Source organism: Cryptosporidium ubiquitum (assembly GCF_001865345.1).
Source record: "Cryptosporidium ubiquitum isolate 39726 chromosome Unknown contig_22, whole genome shotgun sequence".
Taxonomy (NCBI): domain Eukaryota; phylum Apicomplexa; class Conoidasida; order Eucoccidiorida; family Cryptosporidiidae; genus Cryptosporidium; species Cryptosporidium ubiquitum.
In genome coordinates, this window is record NW_021639821.1 from 18,703 (window position 1) to 37,781 (window position 19,079).

The 19,079-nt window shown below is 32.6% G+C and overlaps 5 protein-coding genes across 5 annotated transcripts; 2 read left to right on the top strand and 3 right to left on the bottom strand.

The window, feature by feature from the left end:
- Positions 1–80: 80 nt before the first annotated feature.
- cubi_00835 (uncharacterized protein) lies at positions 81–1,042 on the bottom strand (the record flags this gene model as incomplete). Its single annotated transcript, XM_029017848.1, has 2 exons — positions 81–281; positions 359–1,042. 2 exons carry the CDS (start codon positions 1,040–1,042, stop codon positions 81–83), a joined length of 885 nt encoding a protein of 294 aa, XP_028874227.1.
- A 598-nt stretch (positions 1,043–1,640) lies between these two features.
- On the bottom strand, positions 1,641–4,733 carry cubi_00836 (protein serine threonine phosphatase; the record flags this gene model as incomplete). The annotated part of the gene is made up of 3 exons (XM_029017849.1): positions 1,641–4,033; positions 4,097–4,285; positions 4,652–4,733. 3 exons carry the CDS (start codon positions 4,731–4,733, stop codon positions 1,641–1,643), a joined length of 2,664 nt encoding a protein of 887 aa, XP_028874228.1.
- Positions 4,734–5,362: 629 nt separating this feature from the next.
- On the bottom strand, positions 5,363–8,893 carry cubi_00837 (uncharacterized protein; the record flags this gene model as incomplete). The annotated part of the gene is made up of 1 exon (XM_029017850.1): positions 5,363–8,893. One exon carries the CDS (start codon positions 8,891–8,893, stop codon positions 5,363–5,365), a length of 3,531 nt encoding a protein of 1,176 aa, XP_028874229.1.
- A 1,192-nt stretch (positions 8,894–10,085) lies between these two features.
- On the top strand, positions 10,086–13,340 carry cubi_00838 (uncharacterized protein; the record flags this gene model as incomplete). The annotated part of the gene is made up of 1 exon (XM_029017851.1): positions 10,086–13,340. The coding sequence occupies one exon, from the start codon at positions 10,086–10,088 to the stop codon at positions 13,338–13,340; it is 3,255 nt and encodes a 1,084-aa protein (XP_028874230.1).
- A 1,035-nt stretch (positions 13,341–14,375) lies between these two features.
- cubi_00839 (mRNA translation inhibitor) lies at positions 14,376–18,953 on the top strand (the record flags this gene model as incomplete). The annotated part of the gene is made up of 1 exon (XM_029017852.1): positions 14,376–18,953. The coding sequence occupies one exon, from the start codon at positions 14,376–14,378 to the stop codon at positions 18,951–18,953; it is 4,578 nt and encodes a 1,525-aa protein (XP_028874231.1).
- Positions 18,954–19,079: the final 126 nt, after the last annotated feature.

Genomic DNA, 19,079 nt, shown 5'->3' on the forward strand with positions numbered 1-19,079 from the left:
TATATAAAGAATTATTTTTCTAGGCCGAATTAAATTTTGGTAATTCTGGAGATATTTCTTATTAAAGAAAGAATTCAGAATTATATATCCAAATCAGATTCAGTCCTGAGTCTTTTAGAACTGGTGTTATTAGTTTCAACATTTTGATTAAATAAGGTATTGGATGACTCAGTAAGTGGTCTTTTATTTCCTGTAATAGTGGATATAGTTTCTGAGCAACTTAGCTCAGTTTCAGATTGATCTGGATCTTCAATGGTGATAGGACAAGAAACATTTACAAGCTATTAGATGATAAAGGGAGCAGGATAGGCAAACAAATTAAGATAGATGGGGAAAAAGATGGATGATATAGACTTACCTTATCAAGAGCATAAAGAAAGCTTTTTGTGTTGTTATAGCAGTCTGGAAATAATAGTAATTCACAAATTCTTTGAATTGTTGGAGGAAAATCGGTATGACAGTCAAAGGCTTCAAGAATATCTTCTAGAAAGTTTTCCAAAATGGACTTCCCACAATCTGAACATGAGTACTCTCCAATCACACCAAGTGGTGAAACTTCCTCTCTTTGGGAATTTTCTATATCAGAATGTAGTCTACAATTGTATGGCAAGTAGTCGAACTGGTCCAATCCTCCGTACTTTTCAAACATTTGGTTACTTTTCAGAACAATTTCTTCCCTTAGAGCTTTTTTCAAGACCTTCCACTCTATTTCATTTGCATTTGAATTTGTATTCAAATTCGAATTCAAACTTAAACATGTATCCACTCCTTCTTTTGATATTTTCTCAATCAAACTATAATAATCAAAGTCTAAAACCGGCCTTGACTCAACTCTTAGATCATTTATTAAATCCAGATCCTGATTTTCATATTTTAACTGACTATTATCTTCATCGGTACCGGTTTCAATGTTTTTGGTACCTATATTGTGATCGTGATCGTGATCATGATCATGATCAAGGTCTTGGCAAAAATTTGATTGATTTTCAAAATGGTGGTTGTTGGTATCATGAGCAACTTTGGGAATGGACTGTGGTTCCATTGACCTCAAAAATTAAATGGTAATGGATTGGGGATAAAAATTAATAAGGGGGATAGAGAAGTGTTTAAGGTAGAGAAGTGAATTATACTGGGACGGATTTGAAAGGAGCAGTTAAGAATTGCATGCCATTAGCTTTGAGATATGTTTCTAGGGTTTGGTTGCTGGTTTTAAACAAAAAAATAGGTCTTTTTGATAGAACTTTGTTTTTACTTAATTTATTATTTAAAAGTACTCTTTTTGTGCGGCTAATTATTAAAATATTATACTCGGTACCAGCATATTATCATTAAAGTAATAGATAATAATCAGTAGTTTTTTTTATTTAAAGTTTATTATGAAAGGCAAAAAATCTAGCTATCTACATCTACTAATGTATCTATGTAAAAATTAATAAAATACATTAACATATACATTAAATAGTTTCTGACTACTGGTCCTTTTTCATATAAAATTGAAGGGATTGCTTATTATTTCTTCTGATCTGACTGCACTATTAGTAGGAAGTTTGTAACTTTTTTTAACTCAGGTGATTATGAGAAAAAAAGACCATAAAACTATTTTCCAAGTATTAAACTTGAAGTAATGATTGATGATTCCATTAGGCTGGGATATCATTGAATTCTGAATTAATTTTGTCAAAGTATGTAGCAGATCTCGGAGGGGTTGGAGGTCTCTGAGAAAGGATGTCTTGGTCCCAATAATTACTGCTATTAAGGATCATTCTGGAGTCTTTTGAGGCTGAAGGGAGTAAGATCTTAGGAACAACTGTTAGATCTCTTTTGATAAATAGTAAAGCTCCTGCATTCTGATGCTTTCCGCAATAGTCGGTGGCAGAAAATAGGGTTATAAGTTTTCCACCAGCAAATCTCTCAAAACCATCCTGTACACATTCGTGAGCCCTAATAATTAGATCCAGGTTATTTTCACATAAGAACTGAATAACTCTATCTGGACCAAATTTAACAATAAATCCACAGCCATCTGGATCCCTGGTATCGTTAGGAACAATCCCTTCAAGAGAATCATTATCAGTAGGATCTGACCAAAGAAGATCAAGTATCCTCTGTTCATAATCAGTTTGTGGAGTCTGAGAAGGTCTTAATGGACGCTGAATCTCTTTAATTTGCTCCACCTTGTGGATTGAACCTCCAATTCCTCCGTGGATGCACAGTATTCTATCTTCAATAATTGCTCCTACTGGAAGATACTCAAAAACACGGTTAAAGCAATTCCAGCATGATTCAGGGTCATCAGTATCCTCTCTTAACCTTCTTCTACATTCATCCTTGAACCCATAAAGTGAATTAACTATTGGGTCTTCATGATTTCCCCTAATCAAGTGAACTTGCCTTGGATAGCGTATTTTTAAAGCAAAGAGCAAGCAAATAGTTTCCAAGCTGTGAGTTCCTCTATCAACATAATCTCCCAAAAACAAATAGTCAGTAGAATCAATATCTCCTTTGGCTTCAAAAACATCTTCCAACTCTTCGCTAATAGGAGCTTTATAGTTGTGAAAAAGTCTCATTAAGTCATAATACTGACCGTGAATATCTCCGTAAACCTTTACAGGAGTCCTTATATTAAGTACCATGTCTTCCTGCTTTACAATACTGAAAGCCATTTCACAAAGTTGTATCACTTCTGGCCATGCAAGTGAAAATTCTGCCATGTGATTAAACCTAGCAGAAAGCTCAACTGGGGTTATTGTTGGATGAAGGAATAACTTTAAGCATTTTTCGATTAAACCAGTTCCTGGGACACCCATTGAATTAGGAGTCAACATCCAAGGAGAATCTGCAAGTGCGTGCTTTGCTGCAACTTTGTCAATTTTCCTTCCCTCCTCTCCAAGTTGGTCAATTGAAATTTTTTGAACAAGCGTGGAGAAATCATTGTTCATAGAGTCAACGGTGATATGAACTCTTGAGCTGACTTTTGTAACAGCTGGAGTTAGGCCAATTAGTCCTGCAGTAGTCTTGTATTCCATCTTAGGCATATATTTCTTTGAGTCGTTTTTTAGCTGAATATTTGCTCTAGCGATTGCTCTTTCAACATCAGTAAAAGAAATGTCATTGGTCTTTGGAGGGCTGTGCTCTTCTCCAGTAAGCTGCTCATTTGAGGTTGAAGAACCTAGTTCCTCATTAATTGAGCTGCTTCTTGTGGAACTGTTGGTATTTCCTCCTGATCCGGGCAACATTTGGTCTTTTGGTTGCACTCCTATTGTGTTGTATGGAACCCCAGCTAAGCTTTTTTTTCTAGTTGACCTTTCTTTTTCATTATAAAAATTGGGTTCTGCTGAACAATCTATAGAAAGCAAATCTACAGTAGGATGCGTTTGAGTCTTGTGGTCAAATCCTGCAAAACTGAACAAAGTTGATTTGATTGACCAAGCTGAATGTCTAAACCTTTCAATACCAGGTAAATCTCTCCATTCACAATTTTCAGTATCATAAAGCATACTCGGTAGTATCTTTGAAACGTCATCTCCCCTTCCTCCTAATGCTAACATTTTGGATCCAACAAACAATACAACATGTTGAAACCTTTGAGCTGGAGGTCCTCCCTTTCTGCATGGTGCTTCTATCCAGTCCCATCTTCCATCTCTATGCTGTCTAAGACCCCAAGTGTCTCTTAGGCATCTGGAATCACTTGCTCTTCCTCCATGTATAACAGTCATCCCCGCTGCTGGACCCTCCATACATAATGCAGCACTGTGATATACCCTTGGACATGGAACTCTCTCATCTCTATCAAACAATACTTGCGTCCATACAAATGGGCTTTCTTCCACATTCATAAACCAAACATCATTTAAAGTCCTTTGCCCATCATTTCCTCCAAATACTATTAAATTAGGTTTACTGTAGACCATTGTATGTCCATATCTTCTCCCAGGGGTCCTTCCTCCGCATATTGGGACACTCATCCAGCCATAGTGGGGATCTTTTCTTAAATCCAACAGATATAATTCGTCACTACTCAAACTTCCTCCACCTATCGAATTAAAATAATGAATATTTAGAATTAAAGAGACTAAATTTTTGTTCTTTGACTTACCTGTAGCACCTCCATATATTACTAGCTGCATTAAATCTACACATGCTGATGCATGAGCTGCTCTCGCACTAGGTGGATTATCTGCTGTAATCTTTTTCCATTGAAATCCTGCAGAAAAATCCAATATATATGTATCTGCTGTAATTGTGTATCTTCCACTGTCACCAATAGCTCCTCCAAACAGTACAACTATAGAAGATTAAAATATTTCTATTTTATTTTCAAAAAATCAACATCTACTACTCTCCATCTGGCCTACTATATTTATACATATTTTCTCACCTAATTTTTCGCATGCAGTAAGGTTTTTTGTCCACATGCAATATAAAAAATCTTCTAATAATTTGCTAGTAATTTAATACCGGTATTTACATGAAATTTTGTTTATTACGTGTCAATTTGTTAAGGAGAATCTATACGAGTTTGGATAGGATAATGGCGAAATAATATATATGATAAATAAATTTATGAATCTTTGATTTGTTTTTAAATTTGTAGACCCAAAATAAGCAGAGTAGATGGAGTAGTTTGATGTGATTTTAAGATTAGACTTACCTTTAGAATTTCCAACAAAGGTGGTTGAATGACCAAACCTTGCTGTGGGGATATCCCCAAACATTTGTTCTTTCTGAGCCATTATAAAATTAATTATAGTAAAATTTAACGTTTTCAAATTGAATTTTATCCAATAATTCAACGATTAAATTTCGATTTAATAGTTTTGATTGCGAAACTTCATAATTATAGAAATTGACGTCCTTATATAATTGGCCACAGTTAATAAAAACACACTTGGAAGTGTTTATGGTGGAAAAATATCAGCAACTGAGAACAATAAAAAGGCAAATTAGAAGTACCTTAAATCTTAGTGAAGAATATTTGGATTCTCAATTTGCTTTACTAACTTTTTAATTTTTTTTTAATTAATAATTATAATGAATGATTAAAAAATTTACATGATTTGGCGCTTCTTTTATTATTATAGTAATAAATTTAAAAATTATAAGATCATTTTGAAAAAAAACGGAAAATATTAAATGAAAATTTTAGGTGAATTTCAGAATTGTTTAATGCTAAATTAAAATGATAAACATCAACCCACCATAAAGTTTCTTCTTGGACTTCTCTGTTCTTTTTTTATTAATATCTCTGTAGACAATTAATAATTAGATAGATGTAAACATGATCAATATTACAGAAAATAGTATTACTAAATAAATACAAAATTTAGTTTATAGTAGAAACAAATTTAAAACTCTAGGCTGATTAATTACGTAAAAAGTCATAAAAATCACAAAAATCTAAATAGTTTTTACCTGGTTTACAGCATTCATTTAGAAAGATCTCGGTCCAATGTATGTGAGCACAGTATTGAACGGAACTATTTGGATCAACACCCAAGAAACGCTCATCTCTTTGTTGTTCATAGGATTGGGAACTTCCTAATTTTAAATATTGTTCATATTGTTGAGGCGAAATAGTCTCTGAGCATAAAATGATATCATCTTCCCATCCAAAAGACGCAAGTATATCTTGGACCGAGACTTTTCCATCCGAATCCTTGTCAAAGTTTCGAAAAACTGTTTTCAAAGCACTGGTATTATTCAAGTACATCTCAGGTTCCATTGATGCAGCAATAAATTCTGAGTATTCCCAAGATCCACTTTGATCTTGGTCGATTATACCAAAAATACTCTCTATTCTATTACAAAGTTCATTAAGTTTAATAATGTCGTCTATTTTGAAGCTGCAGAGATATTTCTGAAGTTGTTCTTTGTTGAATGTATTTTGATTTGAAAGTGATTTTAAGTAATCATCAATCGACATTGAGTTGAAGTTATCAATATGATCTGAGTTAGGAATCCTCCCTTCCAAGCTTTCAGTAGCAGAGTTCTCACCTCTTTCATCGTAAATCTCACCAAAATGGTCGTCCTCAATTTCACTAGCATTATCTATATAGTCTTCAAAACTTGAGTGGTTGGGAGACTTTAGAAGAGGAGGGTGTGGCGGATAGGAGTAAGAGGAGTTAGATAGGAAGTTATCGTTGGAAGTTGCTTTAGAGTGGCATTGCTTAATCTTAAAGTTATCGGATGAAATCCTTTCAATGTGGAATATGAAACACAGAACACATTGGAGTTCGGCAAGAGAAACTACCCCATCAGCTGCCACATCGAACTTATTGAATTGATCTCTGAGCCTATTAAATTCACAGTTTTCTCCAATTCGAAGAGCAATAGAGACTAGAATGACTCTTTTTAAAAGAGTGTAGTTACAAAACCGTTCCCAAGATGATATAAGCTTAAGGAGTGGTTTGTAAGCATTACATGTCTTATTATAGATAACACAATGAAAAAGTTGTTCTTTGTTGCAGACCTTTGAGATGATATTAGGAATAGATATGTTATTTAAGGTCAAGATAGGTTGATCAGTCAAATTCTCGTCTGGATGCTCGAGATCTTCGGACAAATTTCCTTGTTTTATATGATTACCAATTGGTAGATTGGAATAAGAAATTGAGGATCTTGAAATACTATAAGAAGTAGTAAATGTGGAAGAGGAAGATGAGGAAGATGAGATTGAGTTAGGAATAGAAATTCCTGAGTAGCTTTTTGATTCGTTATGGCTTTCATGTTCGACTATATTAATACTGGAGTTACCTTGGGAAGAATGATTAAGAACTATAGGGCCTCCGCAATGACAACCAAAATGAAATCTTGGATCACAAGGAGGAGACAAAATTGAATCTTCTTGGTTCAATAAAGCGTTAATAGTTGCTTTGGTTCGTGGGGTAGCTATTTGCTGATCTGTTATTTGGACCAAACCAGAATTGTAAATAGAGCTATTTGGAATATTCGCAAGACTTGGGTTGGTGTCTGTATTTGGATAGGCATTGTTCATAGAATATAGGAGTGGAGTACTGCAAGATCTCTTCAACAAGGAATTTCGGTTCAAATTTCTGTTTTGGACTCCAGTTGACATTCCATGTGATTCTGAGAGTCCCACCTTGGATCCTGTTCCAGAAACTACGCCTGAACCTGATTCCAGCCTTGAAGGAGCATTTATTATTTGTGTTTTAAAGAAACCTCCAGCTTCTGGAGAGCTGGTGTTTCCAGGTGTATTTCCATCATAACTTGACAAGTTATTTAGGTCTTCTTCAGAAAGAATGTCATTTAATGGACCATGGTTAGAATATAAACTAGGTGAAGAAATACTGGATTTTATTTTAAGACTGCTAATCCCAGAAGAGGCTCTGGATTTTGTAATTTTCATCCTTTGCTGATGCCATGGCCAGACAACAATCTTATTAATCATTCCAATACCACAAAGAGGAATATTCGGGGTATCCCAAGATCTCAACCAGGGATGTTGTAATGCCTGGAATGCTGAGATCCTCTCTGAAGGATTCTTATTCAAAAGTTGGAGAAGAAAATCCTTAGCTTGAGTGGAGATTTGGCTCCAAATAGATTCCGAGAACGAAACACTTCCTCTTCTTACTTTCTCAATTATTTCAGTATCTGTGTTTCCCGAAAATGGAGGTACCCCACACAAGAGAATGTGGGCCATTACTCCAATTGACCAGATGTCGCACTTGTCATCGTAACCTTTACCTAGTAAGATCTCGGGAGCAATATAATATAAAGTACCAACTCTGGTTCTGAGAGTTCCAGTTCTGGTAATTCTCTTAGCCAACCCAAAATCTATTAGTTTAAGAGGGCTGTTTAACTCAAAACAATTGCATTTACATACGCATTCTTTTTCTGGGTGGGATGTTATTGGATATTTAATAGAAGACGAGTTCGAGTTTAAAATAGAGTTTGAAATAGAACTTTTCTTCTGGCAGAAATTTTCATTTGAGTTTGAAAACCCAAATGGTTCAGAGTTAGGAACAGGTATATTCTTCTGGGTAACCTCTTCATCATTATTTTTGTGATAAGTTTCATGTTTTTCTCCTATATTACTCTCTTTCTTACCAATTTCTGAATTTGAGGCAAAGAATGAATGATTAGAGACATCATTACCGAGGCAGATATCATCACCTGGTGCTATGGTTTTATCTTTAAAATTGCTGATTAGAGATTGGAGTTGGCTGTTGTTCATACTGGATGGTAAAGATCTGCAAATTCTAAATCTGTCGTGTTTTAGGTACTCAGATAAAGCAGCCTCTTCATCTCGAAATAGTTGACTGCTTTTCTGTTCAAAAAGACAGTGTTTACAGTTTATGTTGAACTTTGAATGTAGAAATAAGAAATTCTCTGGCTTAAGATCTCTATGAACAATTCCCTTTGAATGACAGTAAGAGATAGCCGATAACATCTGCTTAATTAAATGAGCTGTTACTCTTTCTGAAAACCTTCCAACATGGGAAAGCCGATCAAATAATTCTCCTCCAGTGCAAAGCTCCATGATTAAGTAAATTGAGTTATAGTCTTCGAATGATTCAAACAGTTTTGCAATGTTTGGGTGGTCCAAAATACTCAAAAGCTGCATTTCCTGTCTAAACCGGAAAATTTCACCAGTGAATTGTTTCGGGATCTTCTTGGCTGCTCTAAGTATTCCAGAACATCGCTCTTCCACTACATAAACTGCTCCCCAGCTCCCCTCTCCAACTTTTTCTCCCATTTTGTAATGATTTTGAATGGGAAGGTAGCTGGTCCCCACAAATGAGTCTCTTTTGATCGGAGGTTTTGGCGTCTGGTTTGAGAGTCCAAACACAGATGAGTCTTTACTGGGCCTGTTTTCAAAAGTTTCTACCTCTATCTTATGATTGGTTTCCTCTTCATCCTTAATGTTCTGCATATTATCTTTGTTAACTACTTAAATACATGTTATTCTCACAGAAAATATGTTTAACACAGCGAATTACTCCACATAAGCATACTTAAAATGGTTTAATTTAGCAAAAAAACCAAAAGTTACAATATATGTATCTCTATTTGTTAAGTTCTCTCTTGCTTTATTTTTCCTTTAAATCATTTTTAATCGGTACCGCCTTGGCGCCATGCTAGAGGGATATAGGGGGAGGCCAAGGAAAATTAAAACAAATTATTAGTAAAATTAGATGAAAAATTACACTACAAGAAAAAAAAGATTTTTGCAGATTCTAACTGGTGTATATGTTTAGATATATGTTTAGTGCACATAATAACATTAAACATTATATAGTTTTTTTAAGTTGAACTCTAATCTTAGCAAAGGATTCGTGTGAATTTTGAAGAATTAATAAATTCTTGTTCATGTTTTGTGCCAAGTAGAGTGATTAAGTGCCGGCATCTATGAAAATTTTTATAGTGCTAATTTTTTCATATCTTTTTAAAATATATTAAAAGCCATGCAAAAAAAAAAAGAAAATATATTAGGCGCGCCAAGACACGTAATATTGTGTGTAATTGTGTGTTTAGGTTAATTAAATAGAAATGTAATAGTCAAAAAGACAAGGAAAAAAAAATTAGCGGAATTTTGGAGAGGTTAGGGAAATTGAGTTTTTTTTTGTTGAGTAACAAGTAAGTTAAAATATTAAGAAAAAAGTGGTTTTGGTTGTAAAAGAATAGAAAATTGTTCAATATAATAGAATTATTTACAGAAAAAAATACCCAATGTTTTAAAGTTAAAGTGGAAGAGATTAAACTTTGCTAGTGGGTATTAAATCTTGGTGAGTAAATTTTCTTTCTCAATTTAAACGACAATTACAACTATATTATAATCATCTTCATTATGGGAAAATAAAGCAATACCTTATGAAAAAACACAGACCGTATTAGTTAACAAGAAATAAGACAAATATTATTAGTAAAGAAGCGGATCCTATTTGCAAAAATTAACTCAAAGCAAACATAATTTGTGTATATATATATATATGTATAAATATATTTACTTTCTCTATTATATTATAGTGAATAACAAACCAACATAAATCCGTATATGAAGGTTACGTATTTTAGAATAGATTACTATAACAAGTTATATACCGGAATAAACTAATAAAAGAAAGATGGGAACAAAATTAGTGAGTAACATTAAAAATTTTATCATATCAGGGAGAAACCAAAATGGTATTAAAGGTTTAATTAAAAGCTCATATCCAAATGGGTATAGAAACTTCGGTCCGGATTTAGATAGAATGATGCTACCATTGAACAAGAAATATGTGGATGCAAGTAAATTAGTAGATAGTATCAATGAAGAAACAAATAATATTGGAAGTTGCAGTGTGAGTGGGGGAAAGGATAATTATTACATATCAGTGTTAAAATATCTGGTAGACTTTATACAGTGGGATATAAAAAAGGAGAGAGAGAACTATGCAAAATATGGGATGTTTTTATTTTTGAAATTACTAGAGAGTTATAAAGATCACTGGGCTGATTATATAAGGGTTACAGGATTTATAAGAAATCAATCTGAGATATGGCTTTCAAAAGACAATACTACATTACAATACTACGGAAAGTGGATAATACTGGGGAATATGAAGAAAAGTTTGGAAAGGAATATTCACTTTTACCAAGAAGAGTTAGATGTTTTGAGGGATGGTACTCACTTAGTTTGTGTGAATTACAACTTAGGATCAAAGTTTACAGGATTATCAGTTAACTCTCTACCTATAAAAATGTGTACATTAAGTCATAAATTGGTTGAAATGTTGTGTAAATGTTTGCTAAACATAAACACTAGGTTGGATAATAAGAAAGGAAAAGAAAAGGAAAGATTAAAGGAACATCAGAATGGTTTGACTAAAGATCAGAGTTTAAGAATAAATGAACCATGTAACAGAGATTTGATAGAGATTGAAATTATATTGGAGATTATATTGCTTGGTTTTTTGATAGAAGGTAATGCATTTGAGGAGAAATCTGGGGATTTAATTTCTGATTCTGTAATACCTTGTTTAGCATCCATAATAGATTCTAAGATTATTTTAAGTTATGGATTATCTTTTCATAATGTAAAGTATTATTTGAATGAGAATGGTCCTGGAACATCATTATACAATACAATGAATATTTTCAGGCAAGATAATAACTTATTTTTTCAGGGAGATAAAGCAAGCCCATATGAATTAATTGAGAGCTTATATATAAAGTTTTTGTATGCAATTGAGACTTTAAGTATAATTTTTTCAAAAGAATCCCAAGAAGAAAAAGCAACACAACAAAAATACTCTGATGCAATATCTGGTAAAGTAACATCAGAATTTGAAAATAATCTAACATCTCAAAGCAGTTCATGTAATAATAACGGTATTAATGGTAATGAGTTGGGGTTGATTCAAAGATTCAAGGTACAAGATCGAATAAATATATTACCACTAAAATTTAAGAGTTTAAATGATAAGTTATATTCATTGTATTATTATCCATATATATTAACATCTGATATTTGTTTGAGCATATGTAGAGGAAATTCCGATTATACCGTAGAGCTGATAACATTGTTAACATGTGCTTTAAGATACCATACAATAAATACAACATCTAATTTAGGAAAAGATACTGAGAATTTTCAAAGATTATTTCAGAATAATTACCCATTCTTCATAATAGATGAGCTTGTAGTTTCAATTTCGGGAGGTAATGAAGAGATCCCGAGATCAATATTATATTATGAGACCCCACAATATTGCTATAGTTTATTACGTTGCTTACATAGGGTATTATGTTGTTGCCCAAGAATTGTGGGTATTTCAAGACTGGTTTCAACTTTGATAAACTTAATTGATGTAATACTACCATTATATGATTTAAATGGAATATTGTGTTCAAGATCTAAAAATTTGGATGGCCATACCAATACAGGAGGTAGTTGTAGGGGGATTACAGGAGGAAGTAATAGGGGGATTACAGGAGGGGAAATGGGAAAGTGTGCATTATTGATGAGGAATGTGTCATTTCAGGTTATGTTTGATATAATGTGTATACTGAGTGATACATCTCAGGTTTTTTATGTGATAAGAGTTCTAGTTAAAGTTAGAGATTGGTGTGGATCATGCTTATTGGATTTAATAAGGAGATGTCAAAGGCTTGCATCTCAGAGTAGTGAGATGGGGATTTCTCAGAGAGTTAATTGCAAGGCAAATAATGTCCAATCAAAGAATGTTTGCGTTGTTGGAGGAACCAATATAATGATAACAGGTAACCAAAAATGTGATAAGTCAGATCAAAGGACAAGAACTAGTGTGGGATCATTACAAATCTCAAATAGAACAGGAAATGAAGCAAATGTTAGTTTTTCAGAAGGTTCAAAGTTATTACAAAGCTCAAGCTCTAGTGGAAGTGGAATATGTAATTCTGGAGTTGATTTATCTTCTTATTTGTGCACAGGAGGAGGATTAAAAGAGTTTGGAAATGAGGTTGATTTGGAGACAATAAATCCATCATTTTGGAGTAGATCAAAGATTTTGGAGATTGCAGGTATTAACAAGAAATGGATAACAGGACAAATAGGTAATTCAGGTAACAATTATATAAGTGTAAATTTTGCTGGTGGAGGGGTTGGTGGAGGAATGGTAAATGGTTTGAATAGTAGCAGTAACATGTCATTAGGTGTTGGGATAGCTTCTGGGTTATCTAGTGATATAATAGTATCATCAAAAACTACCCAGGTAATCTTTAACAGAAGCGAGAACATGGGAAGCAATAACAGTGGAAATTCGGGTTCAGGAGGAGCATTGAGGGCAGACGTGATAGGAGGGTCAGCTTCATCAGTTCCTTCTTCTTCTTCCTCCTCAGCAATAGTAATGGGTGGGGGTATGTCTGGTTCAGTTAACTGTGGAGGGATTTTGATATCAAAAACAGTTCCTCCTTCATCAAACTATTGTTGTGACTACAGTAGTGAGGATGAAGATGATAGTTATGATTTTGATGATATAGAAACTAGTAGTGATGAGGAACCAGGAAATATGATGAATTTTAGAGACGGAGAAAGAAGAAGAGAAGGATATAGGCTGGGAAGGAGAGGCGTTGAAGAGGAGGAGGAAGAAGAAGAGGATGATGAAGAATATTGGGAGGTAGATCAGAAATTATTAGAATTGATAAGACTTCGTCCAACAAGTTCAATAGTTAATGCACAACCTCCAACAGCAGGAATACTTCGAAGGACAGTATCATCAGATGTGAATATAAATAAGGGAACATTTTCAAAAATAGGTAGTATATCATCATTTTGGACAAAGCATAATTCTGCTCCTCCAAAGACCTTATCATCAATGAAAAGAGTATGTTTTGCTGAGGTAGCACAGATATATTAGTGCAAATATATATATATATATATATATATATATATATATATAAAGCTTTAAATACACAATATTTATAATAATGAATGATTTAATTTTTATTTAATAGTATTAGTAACCTGGTTGTTGCTTATATGTATTGATTTGAGTGGAATTTTTTTTATGCTTAGTCTTACTATTTAAAGATTATAATGAAAAATGGGAAAAGTTAACAAGAAATACGTAAATTTGCAGTATGTATGTATGTATGTATATATAATATATATATATATATATATATGTATATATATTTGTAGAAAGTATAATATAAAAAGTAATAGAATTAAGGAAGTTTAGTATAAAAACATCTTTTAGTGGTATTGACAAATAAGTGCTGGTGCAGTCCACTATCAAGATTAAATGAATTGAAGGAGATTTTCACATATTATAGTTAATAATTCGAAAAAAGTTGTTTTTTCCTTATGTTATATTCGTGCCTTTAATATATTATTGAGTAGTTCTCGCAATAAGTACTTTTTTAAAATAAATTCGGATATCTTTTGTTATTTTAGTTTATGATATTCAATTAAATTACTAATTTTTCATTACATGCAATATGGAGGGCATTTTGGCGGTAAAATGCCGAAATGTCAAATGTTCTGGCGGGAAACCAACAAATGCAAAAAGTTTGTTATAACGGAGTATGAGGCAAAACTGAGAGATATAAAGAAAGAAAGAGAGAGGAAATTGGACTATAGAGAGTGGGGTGTGAAATCTAATATGAGAGATGATGCACTTTGCAAAGATGTTGGTGTTTTACAATTAAAACTAAGTTATATATTTTTTATGAACTATAATAGGTAGAGTAAGGGGTGTGATCCCCAAAATAAATTTGGCTCCATTATTTAAAAGAATTAAAAAGTAAATTAATTTAAAAAAAAAGAAATACAAATATTTTTCAATTAGAAATAGGAATATACAGTCAAGCAGATTGAAATAGCTTAAAACCATAGATATTCATTTTTTTTTTTTTATTATTTAAGAACACTTAGACTTAAGCAGTGAAGAATGTTTGCAAATCAAGAGGATTTTTGGACTTCAGATGAGGAGGAGGAAGAGGAGGAATTAGATGAAGACAATGAATTGGATGAAATTGACAAAATTGAAGAAGAAGAAGTGGAAGAGAAAGAGCAGGAAAACGATTCTGATATAATGGAGAAGGAGGAAAAAAGTAAAGTGGAGGTTTCTAAAAAGGGTATGATAAGGAAAAAGTGGAGTATTGAGGATGAACAAGATGTTTCAGATTTCAGAGAAATTATAGGTTATGAGCCTCTCGAGAGTATTTTAAATGATATTAAAGTAAATAATACAGAGTATTCAGAGAATTCCGAAAATGTGGTGCTAAAATATCCTTATGAATTGGATGATTTTCAGAAAAGAGCAATCATAAATATACATAAAGGAGATCATGTTTTGGTGGCAGCCCACACTTCAGCAGGAAAGACAGCAGTTGCAGAGTATGCAATAGAATTAGCAAACAAGAATGGAAGAAAAGCAATATATACATCTCCAATAAAAGCTTTAAGTAGTCAGAAATATCGTGAGTTTTTGAATAGATTTAGGGATTATCCAGCACATTCATCATTTACTCAAAGAAACAGAATAGGTATCATAACGGGGGATGTAAGTATAAATCCTGATGCACAATGTGTGATAATGACTACGGAGATATTGAGAACAATGCTGTATAGGAATGATCCATGTATTGAGCAAATTCAGACAGTAATATTTGATGAGGTTCATTATATTAATGATTTGGAAAGAGGTGTGGTTTGGGAAGAAGTTTTAATATTATTGGATCCTAAAGTTCAATTAGTTTTGTTATCAGCAACAATTCCTAACTACATGGAATTTGCCAATTGGATTGGAAGAATTAAACAAAATACTGTTTATTGTATTCGAACTTTGCATAGGCCAGTTCCTTTGAAACATTATCTTTACATTTATGAAAAATGCTTTCAGATTATGGATGAGAATAATAAGTTTAATATAAATGGCTACAAGGAGATGTTGGACTTTATCAAAACTTCAAAGGCAAAAAAAAGCATTAGTAGTCTAAAGAACAAAGTTAATAAGCTTAGTTCGTCTATAAATAAAGAAAGTTCTTCTTCTTTGCCTCAAGTACCAGATCAGAATCAAAATACATTAGAATATGACAAAAATCAAGAAGAGGATACAGATATAGAAAATGAGCAAACACAAGACCAAGATCAAGACCAAAACCAAGATCAAGAGCAAGACCAAGACCAAGACCAAGACCAAGACCAAGACCAGGATTCAAAGGACCAAAGCAAAGATCCATATAATCAAATCCAAGATTCAAAAGACCAAAACAAAGATCCATATAATCAAAGCCAGGATCTAAAAGACCAAATTTTAGACCAAGAAGTAGACAACAATATTGCAATGCTCAGAATTTCAGCAATTAACAAACAGATTTCTTCATCTGGTAAAGGAGGAGGAGGCGTTAAGGGCTCTGGAGGGATTATATCATCTACCACAGAAACCAAGTTTAAAACTGAAGTTTATAGGTTACAGGTGTTTTTGAAGCTTTTAGAGAAAAATGAACAGTTACCTGTTATTCTATTTGGATTTTCTAGAAGAAAGGTAGAACAATTAGCAACTAGTCTTCCAAATTTGAACTTTTTGTATAATCACAATGAAAAGAGTAATATCATAACTTTTATCAAGGAATCTACAAATAAGCTAAATGAGATGGATCAGAAAATTCCTCAACTTTTGCAATGTAAAGAGTTAGCTTTGAGAGGTATTGGGATTCATCATAGTGGTATGCTTCCAATAATTAAAGAAATGACTGAGATATTATTTACTAGAGGATTAATAAAAGTATTGTTTGCAACTGAGACAATATCTATGGGAATCAATTGTCCAGCTAGATCAATAGTTTTCACAAGCATTAAAAAGTATGATGGAAGAAAAAACAGAATACTTCTTTCTTCTGAGTATACACAAATGTCAGGAAGAGCTGGTAGAAGAGGTATCGATACTTTTGGTAATGTATTTATTTTTAATTCATCTCATGAAACTATACCAGAATGTATTGATATTGTAAAGATGATGCTTAATACTTACTTACCAGTACAAAGTAAATTTAGGTTGACTTACCAGATGATTCTCCAACTTTCTTGTAGACATTCTCTTACAATTGAGGATATGATGACTAAATCTTTCAAAGAAATGTTTAGGGCTATTAACCTCCCAATTTTCCACAGGAATTTAAACAGAAAACTCAAAAGACATCAAATTATAGTTTCAAAACTCAATTCTATTTTCGAGTCTTTTAATAGTAATTTAGTGATCTCAAATTTCACCCAAAAGCATACACAAGATCAAGATCAAGATCAAGATCAGGTTCAGGATCATCCAAGCCAAAAGTCTCTCTTGGATATGATCAATAATCTTATTTCAACAATTCAGGCTTCTAGCTCTATTTCATTCCATCTTTTTCAAAAGCTTTCTAATTCTTCAATTAATAAAAACATTCTTACTCAGAAGATTCTTAACCCAGGGAGATTGATTCTTTTTAACTCCTTTGCACTAACAGGTAATTCTCTCCCAATGTTTGCAAATATTCTGGAATACAATCCAAGTTCTACCCTCTTTTCAGTGATTGTATACTCTCCACAGTTTACTGACTTTGAGGCTAACTCACAAAACCAGGCCTTCTTTAGTTTAAAAAATGATAACAATAACAACAACAGTTCTGATACTCTAGAAAAGTCAAATACAAATTACCAGTTTTACGATGTGGTGGAAGAAAGCATTCAGAAATACCAAAATTCTAATAAGAACAGGCAAATCAATGTTGTACAGAGCCTCATAGACTTTGATAGGTCGAGCAAGCATGGCCAAAAGAACTCATCTTCATCCTCCTCATCTTCATCCTCCTCATCTTCATCCTTTTCATCTTCATCTTCCTCATCCTCATCTTCCTCCTCATCCTCCTCATCCTCCTCATCCTCCTCATCCTCCTCCTCCTCAACAATAGTTAAGCTGATTCATCACTCTAATTTTAGCTCCCAAGAACTGTTTTCTAATACCCAAGACCTGAGCCTGAGCCAATTCAACCCCAATTTCATCAATTCTGGGAAGACTAACAATCCTCTATTTAACAATATTAACCATTACTATATCTTCCAAAACGTCCCATCTGAACTTTTCATGTTTGTATTTGATTTTAATGCTGTTACTTCATTTTCTTCTTCTGACCAAACTTTACTCAAGAACATCAACTTTAAAGACAAATCCATCCTACACAATATTGCGGTATTACTGAAAAATTCTCTCCAAGACTTTTTCTCTAATTCTAATTGTATTAATACCTCCAATAATCTCACAAAAACTAGTGGGGACAGTAAAACATCCCATAATTCTAATCCAATTCCCAAACCCAAGAACAAAAACAAAAAAAGTATGAAGGTTAATCTTTTTGAATTTATTAACCACCAAGAACAACAAAAACAAATACCCCAGGGACACAGTACAGGCTACTCTTCCTCTTCCTCTTCTTCTTCCTGCTCCCTTGAAAACTGGCCAAAACTATTACCCATATCTAAAACACTCAAATCTATTGAAATTGAATACTTTGACCTCTTGCAAAAATATAATGATTTATTTTCTGAGTTTGTCAACAATAATGTATTCAAAAGTTCTTACTCTTTTATTATACAAGAAAATCAAAATCAATCTGATAATAATAACAACTCAATTATTCCTCTTATTGTGGAACTTAACAAACTAGATCACGAAATATCCATTTACAAACATTTCATTAATGATGAAAGTTTAGATGATTATCCAGAAATGAAGCTTAAAATACAATTACTTATTGAAAAAGGATTCCTAAATGATAATCTTACAATTACAACTAAAGGTAGAATTGCATCTGAATTACTCACAAGTGACGAACTCACTCTTATTGAAATACTACTTAATGGAATGTTACATAAATTAAATATTCATGAAATCACTGCTATTTTATCTTGTTTTGTATTTCCAGAAAAAATGGAATCTTTTTCTAATTCAAATATTAATAATAATAATGGTTGTGGTGGTAGTAATAATATTATTAATAGTAATAATAACATGAATAATAATAATAATAATGGAAACAAAGGAATTGAATCAAGAACCAATAATTATTACCCAAAATTAAACATTCTTAATGATAGACCGTCCCTTCCTTCAGTTGAACTTTTAAATGCTCATGATGAACTTATTAACATACATACTGACTATGAAAAAACTCATTATAAACATCAAATCAATTTAGATACTGAACATTTTTGGTCTTTATGTAATGATAAATTTATGCTCATTGCTTATAAATGGTCCAATAAAGAATCTCTTAAAGATATTATGGAATTTGTACATAATTCAGAAATGAATCTTCATGAAGGTACAATTGTTAGAACTATTCTAAGACTTGATGAACTTGTTAGGAAACTTATCATTGCATCCAAAGTGATGGGTGACCAAATTCTTCAGGATAAACTTTCCCTAATTCATGAAAATATTGCAAGAGATATCATCTTCATGACTTCTCTTTATTTTAACTCAAATTAAATCAGTTATTAAGCAAATAAACCAAATTTTTCTATTAATTTTTGTTTAACTTTTATATATATATATATATATATATATCTCATTGGCTCAAAAATTTGTTTTTTAAATATTTTATTACTTATTACT